Raw genomic sequence first — 15,745 nt, 5'->3', positions numbered from 1 at the left:
TGATTCACATATGTAGATCGCATAAGGAAGTGCCAGTACATTACTGCAAATAAAACGAGGAAAGAGTTGCAGTGTGACCTCAACCTTACTCGAGATTGTCTTGCAGTTGATGTGTTTACATCCTTATTATTGACTAGGTAGGTTCTGTGACGTCACTTGCATTCACATTTTCTTTTATTTTTTATATTTATGTTTGTTTGGTTAAAATCAAGCCACTTCATACTATTCTATTATATAATTTTAAACGAGAATTTTTTTTTAGAAACCGGGTTCACCGTAGCTGTGCAAACATTATAGTATGGTTTCTTGTGTATTTTCCCAACTATGTTTGGGACAGCTGGGTAGCTATAACATATCTGTTATCTTTGTCATATAACTTAATTGTAAACGCCCTAATATAAATGCAATGTTGACATATTGGGTATGTGAAAGACAAAATAAAAGGCATTATTTCCACTTCTTTCTTTTGTTTTATTTACAAACTTAACTTAATTGACAGCCTTGATCAAATCAAGCAGGTACGATACTATAGTTCGGCCATTCAGAGAATGCGTTCCTGACACGTCGCGATTGAACTGACGACGTAATAACATTCATTGATTATTGATATAATAATGTTGTTTTAATGCTCCTCAATTGTTAAAACGGTAAACAACCAGCAAAAATATTTTTATCGTAACTGCAACGCCATTGCAAAGTTACGTCGTCAGTTCAATCGCGACGTGTCAGGAACGCATTCTCTGAATGGCCGAACTATAATGCTGAATTATTGATGAATATAAATAATTACTTCTTTAGTTTAAGTTTAACATTAGTATTTAGTAATTTTACCTGCAGTTTTGTTTTTTGTTACATATACATTAGGTAATAGATTTTTTAAAAGCTTTAAAAATATATTCAAAAAAATTGACGTCGAATCTGGCGACATCCTGTTTAATTGTCGTTTCTTCTCCCGTCCTTTAATTGCCAAATCCAAGATGGCTACTGCTCAACAACAGCAAAAAATATTGCACAAAAATGTTCGAACTAGAACTATTTTAACATTAATTATTAACGTCATGGTCTCGCAACTATTTACCAACTGAGTGCTTAGTGCGAGTTTTCGTGAATTTTTTTACGGACTCACATGAGAGCGCGTATACTAAGATTTGTATGGAACAAAAACAGCTCCACCTAGTGTCAAAAATTGGAACCTGTTTTTGTTCCATACAAACAGTGTTGCCAACAGTTGTAGAAGCTTACCACCAGAGTCAACTTTTAAAACCACCAGAAAACCACTAACAAAAATTTATCCCACACTTAAAATCACCAAATTCACCACTAAAAAAATATTGTTTATATTTTATTGTAACCTAAAACAATTTAATCATCCAAAGATGTAACTCGGCAACGATAGAAAATTAAAACAGACAAAGCATTACATCTGTTTAGCAATTCATCCGACCCGATCCGAATCCTTCACAAATTATAATCGGCGTAGTAGTTTCACAAATTGTTTAGTTACGCATTTGACCAATGAATGAGTACTTAATATAATTATATAGTAGTCGTTCACCTTTTTGTTTTGTAGATGCTTTTTTGACATTCCGTGAGACTTCAAATCTCCATAGTAACTCCTTAAAGTTGTACCACAAAACTTACATTTCGCTACTTGACCCGCAGTACTTTCAACATTTCGCCACTAAATAGGGGACTTAAACCACCAGTATTAGTGGAAAATCCACTAAGTTGGCAACACTGCATACAAATCTTAGTATACGCGCTCTCATGTGAGTCCGTAAAAAAATTCACGAAAACTCGCACTAAGCACTCTGGTCCTTGACAAGTTGACAATATATATTTGTAATCAATAAATATTCTACCTACAGTTACTTAACTAACTTAATATTATGTGAGAAGGGTTGCATAACTTGCTTTTTTAAGTTACAAACTACTACATAGGCAGATACTTTTTTTTCACAGGTATTTTTTAAAATAAGTAAGCCGTGATAAAACAAGGCCTATCATCAATTATTCGATTCCAGATTCAGCCTTACCCTGTTAGGGAAATTTTAGATTGCCTATATTGTGGATGGAAACTTGTATTCTAAGTAAAATCTAGCAAATAACCATACCTAGCAAATAACCATTATCACTCAACAGTTCAGATACTTTCAATAATACTTATTAATACAATGGTTACCACTGTCGAATTCCATCCAGTAACTTTTTAAGTTAAGAATTAAAATCTCGTAGAAAAAGTAGTAAGGACATCTATATACATTGACAATTTCATAATACTTTAACACAACCCTTCAGCCAATCACTACATAAGTCCTACAGTACAAACTTATCTCTAAGCCACCGGTACATCATCAGTCAACACCTCCGAGATAGGTATGCTGCCCAGCACCTTGTTGACGAACGCCTTGATGACGGCAGCTGTGGTCTCCTCGATGAGGGGGTTCAAGATGTCTAAGACAACGTTGGGGCTCGCGTTGAAGAATGAGGCTGCTGATGCCGCTGTGGAGGAGAAGAATTAAGATTATTTTGATGTTGCATAGTACAGAAATATTTGGTGTATAGAATTGGACACATTACAGCGCGGTGAGAAGGCGTAAATTCTGCTAGCTTGTGGGAGGTCTTTCTCCAGTAGTGGACGTTTGTAGAACCAGGTCCAATTTCTTTATGTATAAATAAACTAACCCCGTCATATAAAAACTAATCCAAGCATCGCAGATAAAAAGTAAGCCTTAATCAATAAATTATATAAATAAATAGACTATTTGGTCTATGTAATATTTGAAATAATTTGACTAATAGGGCCAGCAGGTCCACTATCCCCAATCGGTCTATTAGTTTCTAAAATTAAATTAGCTCGGGCATGACTATAAAAATATAATATTTCATAGTACATAAACAAATAATATTTACCTGCAACGGGTCTCTCAGTCTCATCAATGGCGATCTGTGCGTGGTTAATCCTGACCTTGGAGACCAGCTTGTCCACCTGCAGGTATTCCACGTTCTCCTTGTTGATAGGCTTAGCGAAACCCTTCGCTACCACTGTGATGCCAGCTGTAATGGAAAAATGTTGCTTTATTAGTATGCGTTACGTGAATATGTTTCTTTCTTCATTTCTTTCATATTATGTCCTGCTTTTATATGAATAAGATATAGGTAATGCACGTTTTTAGTTTTTTACTGCAACGTAACTCTTCAATAACTTGTACCATATCTTGGACATGAGTAACTTTCAAGTAGGTATTGTGTATTGTGAGATACCGAAGATTTTCCATGAATCCTAATTCCTCCTATTTTATATTACTTTTATCTTCTCATTTAAATTCCGTTGGAACATTTCTATTGCCAATTGTTTCATCAGTGCTTGTGCAATGCTTTAAATAATGTATCGAAGCAGTTCGCAATATCGATGCCTAGGTCTGCTAGTGACTATTACAAAGCCTACTTACATCACTGCGTTATTTATTTATTTGTGTAAATAGGCAACAACATCCTTACAGCTCAAATAAAATTAATCGTAATTAAAATCCAATAAGGAAGATAAGAATACAAAAAAAAACCTTTATTTAATTGTGGTTTACCCAGTTACAAGTCACTTTAATTGAACTTCAGACTTTAAATGTCAATTCCTTTCAAGTAGCTCTAATATTCAATGGCTTCAAAGATTTTTTGCAAAGTCATCACATTCATAATTGCATTAGCTGTTTGTTGCATCTTCGATTTTCGTTAGACCTATCACTTGACCATCTTCATAAGCACTTGCTGTGTCACTACAATTAATGACACAGTTTGCCTTATTTATGAGGAAAATCCCCTAATTTAATTCTTAATCGAGCTCATTCATTTTCATACAATAAAGACACCATGTCGTAACCAAATTAATATCACTATTGATCTTATCAAAGTTAGCACTTAGAACTCCAAAAACATTTCCTACTTAGTTCCACATGCTCGAGTAGGTTTCGAACTACGTATTTTTATAATATTCTTAAACCGTCCACCATAAATATTTTTAGTTACTTATTACGAAGAAAGTAGATATTTTTTTAACAACGCCAAAAATCATCAAATGATGTGTGTTAGCTGTGGGTCGTAGCCCGCTGTGGGTTAGTAGCGGTGAGACTTTTACTGACTAAAAACCGATAACTCTTTCGAACAATCCCGCAGCAAGAAAGTAGGTCTAGATTAAGCTAACAAGATTATAAACACAGGCTACTTACTGAAGTTTCCTCGGATGCGTCCCTTGCCGTTGATATCAAGAGCCAGCAGGCGGGAGCCGCGCACGTCATAGTTGGCCACCACCATCAGCTTCGGTAGCGTGATCTTCATCTCGCCCGCGTATTTGTTGTTAAGGTTCAACCTGGAAGGTACAGGAGGAGATCATTAGTTTGAGCGAAATTTTTATATTGATTCTAATGTACTATAAGTAATATGGGTGCATGTCCTTTGATGATTGAGCTTTGTCATTCTTCAGAAGTGGAAGGTACTTCTGTTTCGTTGAAGCTTTTAATAAAAAAAAGAGAAGTAAGTTGATGCTTCGAAAGTATGAAAAGATTCCTTCACAGTTTGAGAAGTGGCATGTGACCTACAGTGAGATATTAAAAAGCCTCACGATAATGACGTACGGTATTTTAAAGTATATGTTTACAATCCTGCAATATTAACCATTCGGCCAATAATTTAACTCAAATCGTTTCCGTACTTAAGTCAACTAGACATGTTATCTCATATGTAAAAGTAGTATTACAGCATTTAACAGCCATGCGCAATGATATTATTTTGCAACCGGTATAAGTTGCAGTCCGTTTCCCCTTACAGAAAGACTGGATGAAAAGATTATAAAATTGATAGTTTACAAAACTAAAAAACACGTTTAGCATGTATTAAACCGAACTTTCTTGGATTTATTGGATTTGTAATAACGTTTCCTAGCTAGTCATATAATTATCATTAAAACTGAGCGCGTGAAAAATGTCATCCTAATCGAAGACCGGGAAAGCAGTCAAATTAACATTACAAGATTTTCTTGCAAGCGAATCTTATATAAGCGTATTAAAAATGATGCTAACTTGAGCTTTTCAATCTTGAAGTCGCTGCCACCGTAGGCCTTCGCCTGCTTCACAGTGGCCTTTATCCTCAAATTGGGAGCAGTTCTGTCGAGCTTCAGCGTTGGCACGGTGAAGGGATCCAGTGCGGGGATGTTCACCTCAGGTATACCTTCTTTGAGGTGCGGCCTCATAGCTTCTAGCCCGTTCAGGACGCACTTCTCTATCTGAGGGTCGCTCCTTTTGCATGATGGGAAGTAGTCCGCTGTGAAGTAAGAAAGGTGAGAATTTATTTCAATGTTAATTGAATTAATATGCGTATTTACTTAATGGTCGAGATCCTGTATGTCTTTGGAATTCCATAGCGTAGTATTTACCTATCAAATCATTGTTAACGCTATTCCAAATATAGTTTAAGTAGCTTCTTAACCGATGTGTGTTGATTTTAAAGAAGCCGAAATAACTGCATGAGTCAACAATCCTTCAAGAGGAAAATCGTTTCAAAATTAGATAATACCGGCTTAGTAACGGAAAAACAGAATTAAGACAATAGCAAGCATCGTAACATTAGCAATCGTAGAAACACGTAATTTCCAAACGCATCCGACCGTGATATCCTGTCATCGGACTTCGCGACAAATATTTAATCGTAAGGTTTGCCCAAAACTTAATAAGGGCCAAAGTGAACGGATTCAGCCTTGGGCTAGATGCATTTCCTTTGGGTAAAGCCCGTTTCATACATGCGATTATACGCATGAATTCATATCGATAAGGCAAATGGTACTTGCATGTTGAAAATTACAAGCATTCGTTGTTTATGATCGATTCATGTATTTGTTTCTTAGCTGGGAACTCCTCAAAGTCAATCCGCAACTGATAGACGATATACATGACAGTGAAAAGACTCTTATTTCTTATCTTATTAAGCAAGATTTGACGAAGAAGGGCTCAGCTTACTAGAGGTTACCTACAAGACCAACTAGAACAAAACGCAAAAGCAGTTTATTTCTTACAAAAAAAGCATAAAATGAGCTAAAAATAGAAAACGCACGTGTTACTATGTATATACATGGACATGGTAAGGAAAAATCCAAAATGACTGTGCCATGTGTGGTCTACCAAAACATACTTTAAATTCAAATAACAATATAAGCAATAAACATATTACCATATAAACATTACTACTGACAATAACGTCTGTTTTACAACACATTATGTATAACGCCTTTAATGCATACTTTACATGTCTTAGCACGTAACGATTGATATACGTTACTGGCCCACTTGTCGGTTATCCTTGATATTAAAACGTATCATATATTTATAGACTAGTAGTTAACTAGTTATTTTCCGAGGTTTTCCTTGCATATTTAGGCAATTCCAGCTGTTTTCCGAGGTGTTCCCCGCCATTTTTTGGAAAATAGGTTCTTTCGCACCTATTTCGTCCTGAATTTTAAGATGTCTTTCCATTCAGTGGTTAAATTAGATTTAAATCTAATTTGACTAGGACATGTAACATCTATTAACCAACCTCTACACTCCGGGCTAATTTATGAAACTTTCGAAAGGTTCGAAAGCCACTTCACACAGTCGCACTTGTGACCATAAGACCAATGGGGCTGTTACGGGGTTTAAAAAATATTATGTTAAGATTTTCCCCGTAAAAACCGATTTCTCAGAATATATGCTTCTGTATTCTAAATTTTCTCCCGAATTGTGAATATAAGCCCGACTCGTGGAGCATAATTGAAATAATTTTATACATATTTATAAGTAAACGTAACTCGAGTATTTTGTTATTGTCAATCTTCTTTTTCTTTTTACGGATTGACGTAACTGTTAAAGGCGCGTGCGAAATGCAAGGCTAACTACAATTTTTATGAGTGTACATATTTGTGCTATCTTTCAATATATTTAAGTAATTCAAGCACAGTCGTAAATTTTTATTACCTAGAAATTCCAGTCCTCTTTCCTAAAGTACCTACATATCGATCGTTTTTTTTTCTAATTTCCATAAAACGTGATAGAACCTATTTTCATAATTTCCATAGAACCTAGAATTTATGACCTACCAAAGAGTGAAAATGAAGCAATCAATTAGATCATTATGCATTTCGAAATCATTGATTAGCATACGCATGGGCCTATATCTTAACACAAAGATACGCAACGTCTACCTTTAGGCCGCTTGACATTTAAATACCGGTAAGTAAATAAATAACGTCGCTGCCACTAAAAGTTTACCAAATAAATATCCTTGTCACTGTTATGAAATTGAGAATAACTTTTTATGTTTATTTAGTAACACAACCTTATTAATTGACTGAACCATAGTATGTATAGTATTTGGACTGAACCAATATACACAGATGGAAATTAAGGAAAACAGTTCTAACTTTCGATGATGGTTTTATGCAAAATATGTAAAGCTTTTTTATAAAAAATGCAGGTGAAACCGTGGTCTTCATCTAGCAACTGATTGCAAGTCTTGTAAACCAAACTATTGTACTATAGATTATTGTTGATATAATCTAGTTTTCACAAACAGTGTTGTAACAACGACAATGCAATCTTTGGCTCGAAGCTGATAAATAGAGCAAAACAATTTTGTACGGATATAAAACCCGAAATAGTAATCGAATCTTTGTACAAACAATCATTTTACTTATTTTGCAAGGACTAACTTTTATTTCTGTTGACTATTTTAAGATAATCTCAACTTCCTTGTGTAAAGGTGAATGTTCTTTTGTTTATGTTTCTTTTTTCATTTAATTGTAATTGTAGTGTTGCTGGGAAGTTTGTTCATCACCGTTTCTTTTTTATCTTTCCATAACACTGCTGTCCGATAGAATTTGACTTGAAAGTGCAAATATTAACCTAATTGCAATAAATGTATTTGGCTTCACGATTTTGCAGTAGGAAGCCGGTGTCACCGGAAAATGAATAGCGACCATTTGTGAATATACTAGCTTATCTAAAATAGTTTATGTACAAATTATGAAACAGCTTCATCTAATATATTGCAAAAAAAAACTCTATTCTTAAATGTTATAACTACTCATTACTCTTCTTACACAATAATTCATATATACTTAAATACAAATGGTGATCCAATTATTAATGAAACCGGCACTGTTACAGTATTACATGTGAAAGGCTTAGTAAGATAACAACTGTTAGAATTACGGAACTAACGCACTCATTACGTTAACAATTCTAACGTATGCTTATCAATATTATTTGACAGATCTAATAAATGTATAATTAATCACTTGCTTGGAAATTTTAATTAAATTATTCATTATTGTCGAAAACTCTCACTAGACTAATTCGGTGCTTAACTACACTATCACTCAAATCAAAACTACAAAACTAATAACTATTTATGTATAACTTAAATAACTCAATTTACAAAAACCAACTTAGTCCAATTCCCGCCAAATTGAAAAATAGAACACTTACGCGTCACTTTAGCTTGAGCACAGACAACACAGAACAAAAAAATGTACAGCACTTTCATTATGTCTTTGTCCGATAACCGATAGTACAGGGTGCAGTTATTGGTGAGGTTGCAACGGCAAGTGCCACGCGAATGTGCGCCAGCGCCGAAATAACTCATATTTGTAGTGGCGCGAACGCCGCCCCGAAGTCTGAAGCTTGCCTAATGGGAAAATACGGGCTGAACTTTTTTATTGAGGAATCATTCAAAAACGAATGATAATGAGAAGAGAATGAATTGAAATTTTCCTGTCATTCATTTACGAAAATACGTGCTCAGTTTTTTTATTGAGATTTTATTTAAAAATCTAATAAAAACTTGTTTATGAAGACTAAAAACAAAATAAGATATTTTGCCCGCGAAAGGAGATAAAATCTGTGACGTCTCGGAAGAAAAACGCTTTGTTTTGACGACTGAAAATTGCTTCAAGTACCCACTGAATTATTACCATGGTGCCTATTGAAAAGATAAATTATTTATAGAGGTAGGCAAATTTTCCATACCGGAGAAGACAGTTCAAGCAATTTCGTGATTCTTTGATGCCTAAATTATGGTTCAAGCTATCATCCCAGATTTAACGCCTTTATCACCGTCATAATCTTTTTCAATTTTCTCCTTAATAGATGATGACATTTCTCCTTGCAAGTTAGCAGTGTACTTGGATTAACGAATAGGATCGTAAATTAATCATTTTCGTAATTTTATTCATATTTTCTCAGAAATATTGCAATTTGGAATACGTTATCTGAATGGATATTTCACTAAAGTCACTTTATTATTTAAATTAACGTCATCAAACAAAGTCTATCTTTAGAATGAAGGTTAAGTTTATCTTTGTGGGTTTCAAAATTTCCATTCCATTAAAGAGATTTCCATCAATTTACACAAACCTTTGATACAAACCATTTTTTGCCGAAAAGTCATCATTCCTACATTAATGGTATTAATTAATGTTTTAATGGTCATATCGGTACTGTCTAAATATTCGTAATCGTAACTTTCCACAGGAAAACCGGGTACACCCGGTTTAGTGCCCTTGACTACATGAAAAAAGAATTGTTGCTTTAAAAGATTAAATTAAATCTCATAAACAGGTAAACCTTCATGCGTAATATCAACAAAAGATGCAACTGAGTTGCGATACTTTTAACATTCCATATCCAATATAATATTTTATACTTCTATAAGTATCTTACGGCCTGAAAACTCTTAAAATAGGAACTACCCAAATAGTTTTTAAATTAAGACTGGTCTCCATAGACAAAAAAAAACAATTGATTGGTTGACGCTTTATAACTTAGCAAAACGAATCGTTTCATGATTATAGGAACCGGGTATTTTTGTTAACTGGGTTTCTTTGCAAGTTTTGTGAAGATTCACGGATACTTTTTTACAGAACTAACCGCCACATGATCTAACATAATAATTAAAGCTGGTAATTTAATATTTACTAGTAACCTAATTTACATTTACCTATTTACAAAAATAAAAAAGGGGTAAAAAATTCAAACTATGTATCAAAATATTTATCCGCATCGCTGTCAGCGGGGATCGTGCCCAAAATGCCACGCCGGATGGCAATGCATATTCTTTGGCCGAAGTATAGGCCAGCCCTTTGCTCACGGGTCTGGTATATTTATTTACTCAGCCTTTAATTTGTACCTAATCGTCTCATATTACCATACTGTCATGGCTACCAACTTAACCACGTTTCTATTAGGTCAGTAATTTAACACAAACTATGTTATATCATGCAGTTAAATGTCATTTGAGGAAAACTAAGGTTTTTAATGTTAGTCGTTGGTCTGGATTCAGGTCTGGTTAGGTTAGGTCAGTTATCAGAGCTGTTGGACGAGATAATCGCTACAAGTCTATCTTAAAGTACGAGCACGGGTACACTACAAACTTTTAGTCGGCCGATGTTGGTATGGCTTCGTAAATCAGTACGAAGATGAATGGAAGTATACACGTAACAACGATTAGGTATTTGTCCGGTAAGTATCAAAACGATTAAAAGCTTTGATTGAATTCACGATTTTCTACAAAAACATTTTTTTCCCACCACCGGGCCGTCAGTTGACCGACTTTTTAGTCTGCAGTTTACTCGAAGGCATAGTGTAAACAAAGTAATTATCGAAAATGAAAACTTTATGTTCCTTTTGCTGCACTTATTACTTGTTGCAGTGAGTTGCAAGAAGGTTCATCTATAGTTATATATATTATAAAGTTAAAGAGTTTCTTGGTTTGCTTAAATGTGCTAACTTCAGGAAATACTGGGACGATTTGGAAAACTCTTTCAGTGTTAAGTTATTTTTGAAGAAGGCTTTCTATCCAGGCTCTTTATGGGCGTAGGTGATAAATTCTCACCATCGCATGACAGAAGCTAGTACATAATGTACGTAATAAGACACTCATCTACATCTAGGTATCTATTATTATGTACCACATACATAGCATCAATTAAGCATGTGATAAAATCTGACATGATATCCTAACATACATAACTAGCGGAAATATAAAGATCTGCTTTCCAACATAATTACTAGATTTAACCGTGACTTTGCTTATAATTATTCTGTAGCGGATAATCACGCTATAGACACATATATGTAACTTACCGAATCTGTTATATCTTGGCAGTTATAGACATGCCATTGTAAAAATTATATAAGAAACTGCGCCAGATACACCAGATGTTATATTTTCTTAACAGTAGATATTAGTAGTTCGTAATACTTTGACTTTTTAGGAATAACAACGAATTGACAACAACTCACCATTTTTAACGTGGAAATAAATTTATTAATGAAAATTCCCAAGTCTCTTCCGAAGATTCAGAAACTTTGGAAATACCTAACATACGTAAGCAAACTCAATTGAATTAAATGAATTTGAATATTTTTTTTCTCACCATAAAAGTTCCAAAACCATCGTGACATTACTGGACTATAATGTAAACTGCCAGTAAAAATGGCTGCTCTAACATTTTCAAATTTCGAACATCATATTTTTTTTTCTCACCATAGAGGTTCCAAGGAGCATCGTGTCATTACTGGACTATAACGTAAGCTGCCATTAACAATGGCTGAGCTAAGGTATTCAGCCTATTAAAACTAGGAAGAAGAGGCTTCCCTTATGCAAGCATCGCCTAACTACTAATTAGTTTAGCTGCGGATATGATGTGAACGCAAATGGTTATGTTTACATGTATATTTTAATTTACTGTCGCATGGTTAGAAGCCTTATACGCATAGTAATTATGAGGAATATTTAATCGAGGTAGGCTTTGTATTATTATGAGCCCGCATCCGATCGTGGCGTGAATCGTATGAATTTATCAAGAATAACTTTTTACGGGAACTTTACTCAGAACAATCAGCTTTTTAGTCAGAACCATGAAATATACTCGTGCTCATTCAAAAGATTTGGTCTATTTATAGAAAAATGAATATTTCTCTGTGTAACTTCTTCCCGCACCAGGGAAAAAAGTAGCCTATGCCCTTTCTCAGGCTCTAGAGTCTAAACTATCCGAGTAATTAACATTTAATTCGGTTAAGCAGTTCTGGCACGAAAGCCGCATTTTTGAAGAAGTAAGGATAGCAAAATTTCTTACCGCTTTTTTTAAACTTACTAACATCATGTTATTAGAATTAGCTGCTGCCTGAATACAAATGAACTATGACTAAATGACTGTTTTATATCTACGCAGAAACGATTTTATTTCTGTTTCTGAAAAACCATCAGTTATTTTTTTAGTTTTACCTCTCTTCAGAACTTAATATTTACGGGATGGCTACGTATGCGTCAGATCGACGTCAACTCATCAATTAATTATTCCAATCCTTACTTATCTAAAATTATAAATGCGAAACTACTTATAATATAAGTGTGATATTACACAAGCATATTTCAATTGTACCTACCTAGTTGTTCGCGTTTTTTTGGCAGACATAAATTGTGACACAGGTATACCTATAAGTAGGCATTCAAGTTTAAATTGGATAGGCCAGTATAGCATTTACCAGCTTATTATTTCTTTGTCTTTTCATAAAACTGCGTTTATAACGCAGACAAACGCGAGCAGAATGTAGTTTTTAATAAACAAATTGTTCGGCTGCGAAACTGCTTTGAACTTCAGCTTCAATTCGGTCTCACGGATTCACAACATTCAAGCAACATCAGCCTCATTCATAGCTAGTCCTGTAACACTACGATCAATCGTAACACTATCGGTAGTCAGTTCCGCGATCTATTGCATAAATTGTGACCGCTGTGGTCAATTACTCTTACACAACGGTTAACAGTTATCTCACCGTAAACAGATTGGGAAGCAAGTACTGGTAAGTCGTGCTCAAGTGCTGCAATATCCGACACGGGTTCTTACAATTTATGCCTAGTTATTTTTACAAGAAAATGCGTGAGTTAGGAGCCTTAGCTCACCAAGTTTTGAACGGCGCGCTTGTGTCCTATAAACCAGATTGTTTTGGTAACAAGTCTGTGTGCGACATTTTATATATGAGTAGAAGAGCAAACTATAGCCTTTCTTTCGTGCTTAATAAAAATTGAAAGTAGGTACTATTTACTTTCAATAAGCCCTTTCATGTATCGACTATCTTTCAAGCGTTCTTTAAGAGTAGCTAATGACATGTGTTATTCATGACCAAAGCATACAAATCCGTAATTAATGTGTAACTTTCCTCTTTGTTGTTTATTTCAGGGGAATATGCTCAGAATAAGAAAAACTATCCTACTTTCAGGTAGCAAGCTTTAAAAGTATTCAACATATTTCTAATTATAAGAATCCCAATAATAGTACCTATACGCTAAACTTAACAATGACGTACACATCGACTTTTCCTCCAATCAAAATTTAGGCAGACAATATTTTCCCTACAACACAGCATACTTAGAACCCATCAACTCAATACCTAATCAAGTCTTTACGTAGTGTTGCCATTTCAAAGGTCACGTAGTTCACAATAATATTCTTAACACGAAAACAAATCCGGTTGTCGCAAGCGCATGCATCCTCCTTTCTGCACATCACTTACGAAAGATATTAAAAGACCTGACCGTTTCGTTATCAGGAACTAGCGACCTCTGGTATACTCTTCAAATTATACTATGGTGAAACCTTTTGACGTCTCTGTCAAATGTGTGCAGGAAAATTACGGGTTTCCAATGAAAATTAGTAAGGAAGGAAGATTGAATTTCAATTTTTTTTTGTAATTCTCTACACGTTGTATGTTCGAGGAAAGTGTCTGTGCCTACAGGAAAAAGGAAAAACATCAAATATTAAATCAGTACTTACATGGTTTGTTTTACGATCTTAACCCATTGATTATTTTTTACTGTTTTGAAATAATCCTACAGGCACTAGGTATCTATGTAGAGGAAAAAAACCTTTACCGATGCTTTATAAACTCGGCCACTCAGATAACACGTCATAAAAAATTTGATTTATCTTTATGACGTATATACTCAAAATTCTCACAGATCCGTCCGCCATTTCGGTAGCCGTGACTTTTTGAAACTAGAGTAAACGTAACCATAACGTAAACAAAAGTCGTAATAATATGTTTTCCTCTTACAAAACGGACATGATCATTGAACAGAGTTGACGTGCACAATGTTTGGACACGCGTTATGAAATTTATGTATTTCGTTGGTGATTCCACATACTGAGATTTTGTTTTTATTCGTACAAGTTCAAAATATATTTCGATTTCAGAATTGACAGCGTCATACAAGACAATTCTATGCCTACATTTACCTCTAATAATATTCATCGAAACTACTGAAAGGAACGCGGAAAAAGCTAGTGTGAAGTAAATGTATATTTTACTCCCTTCACCAATTTTATTTTTCAAGTCACAGTAAAATGGCATACACCTACTTACCACCTATAATTATTTTCTGAATACACGTAATAGAATATTTGCTTAGTAGTCATTTACTTATTTCAAAATATTTATTTACAATCAGAGTGATTTGATTAGCAGTTCTGAATAAATTGAACAACCTAAGCCTTCATTGAGTAAGGTTAAGTAATTAAATCATCATCATCATCATCAGCCTATATCAGTCCACTGCTGGACATGGGCCTCTCCAAGTGCACGCCACTGAGATCGATTTTCGGCTCATCGATACCTCCATGAGCAGCACAAAAAGTAATTAAATGTCTAGACGAAATTATTGACAATACCTATAGTCGTACATCAATGTTAATTTTGCTATCTTCACAGAAATCTGAATCCTATTATAAACGCGAAAGGTTTACATTTAGTTGACTTATGTACATAGGTTTGGTACCCGACATTTTATTGCTACAATAAAGTTAAGAACTAAACTGTCAGTTTCATTATGACTTACACATATCTAATGATGATTATGGTGGACATTCATTAAATAACAACAGCATTTCAAACTTTGTTTACGAAATAAGGAAACTTTTGTAAATATAGGTAACTTTTTATTTGTCTGTTGAGACAAATAGAGCAGTAGGTAGATCTGAAATTTTAAAATTATTAAGTACGAGCAAAAATAAAAAAAACGCGGCCTAATTATTACGAGTTCAGTATTTCATTTTAACTCCTCGCACAAAAAGGGGGAGTGATATAAGTTCGACCGCTGTTTGTCCGTATAATTTCAACTTAAAAGAATATCATCTGCTTTTATATTTAAGGCAAATAAATAATGTTTGCATTAAAATACTTGTTTTTTTTTTCAGTCATTTTTCTCTTGCCACCAACTGCTGCCATCTGTCGGTGGCAGGCCAGACTTCATTATTACTTAGATTACTTAAGCCGCATTAAGTTACATTGACCAAAGTAATTGCTTAGTTAAGTAAAGTATGTCTCCATTTAGTTGTACCGTTAAAACAACGCTTAGGTGGCGCTTCAATCACAATCCAAAAGGCAAAGAAATAATAACTGTATCGATTTATTGATCATCAATCGCTACTTTATTAGCTGACGTTTAGGTATGAAACTTTTAAGAAAAGCGTCTCATAAAAAACATAAATATTTTTACTTGATTAATCTCCTGTTATATGTCAATTAAATTAATTTTATTTATACCCTGATTAGCCTTGAATAAAATAATTACGTAGGGTTCTTCTAATTTGTATAAAGTCTCTGCAACCGTTTATTTCCTACTTATTGGGTTAGCTCTTCCGGAGCTGGGTACCAAGTAGCTG

At 34.4% G+C, this 15,745-nt stretch overlaps 1 protein-coding gene across 1 annotated transcript; it reads right to left on the bottom strand.

Moving 5' to 3' along the window:
• Positions 1-1,817: 1,817 nt before the first annotated feature.
• On the bottom strand, positions 1,818-8,641 carry LOC124644800. Its single transcript, XM_047184378.1, has 5 exons — positions 8,511-8,641; positions 5,073-5,313; positions 4,224-4,363; positions 2,914-3,057; positions 1,818-2,502 (listed from the first exon to the last, which is right to left on the bottom strand). The coding sequence occupies exons 1-5, from the start codon at positions 8,566-8,568 to the stop codon at positions 2,336-2,338; spliced, it is 750 nt and encodes a 249-aa protein (XP_047040334.1). The 5' UTR covers positions 8,569-8,641; the 3' UTR covers positions 1,818-2,335.
• Between the last annotated feature and the right edge of the window lie 7,104 nt (positions 8,642-15,745).

This window comes from Helicoverpa zea, chromosome 2 (assembly GCF_022581195.2).
Source record: "Helicoverpa zea isolate HzStark_Cry1AcR chromosome 2, ilHelZeax1.1, whole genome shotgun sequence".
Classification (NCBI taxonomy): domain Eukaryota; kingdom Metazoa; phylum Arthropoda; class Insecta; order Lepidoptera; family Noctuidae; genus Helicoverpa; species Helicoverpa zea.
This window is presented reverse-complemented; position numbering and strand designations above follow the sequence as displayed.

Coding starts and splice junctions, on each gene's coding strand:
- LOC124644800 (XM_047184378.1), bottom strand. CDS start 8,568: ATGAAAGTGCTGTACATTTTTTTGTTCTGTGTTGTCTGTGCTCAAGCT. Junction 5,314..8,510: donor TGCTCAAGCTAAAGTGACGC/GTAAGTGTTCTA, acceptor CTTACTTCACAG/CGGACTACTTCCCATCATGC. Junction 2,503..2,913: donor GACTGAGAGACCCGTTGCAG/GTAAATATTATT, acceptor TCTCCTCCACAG/CGGCATCAGCAGCCTCATTC.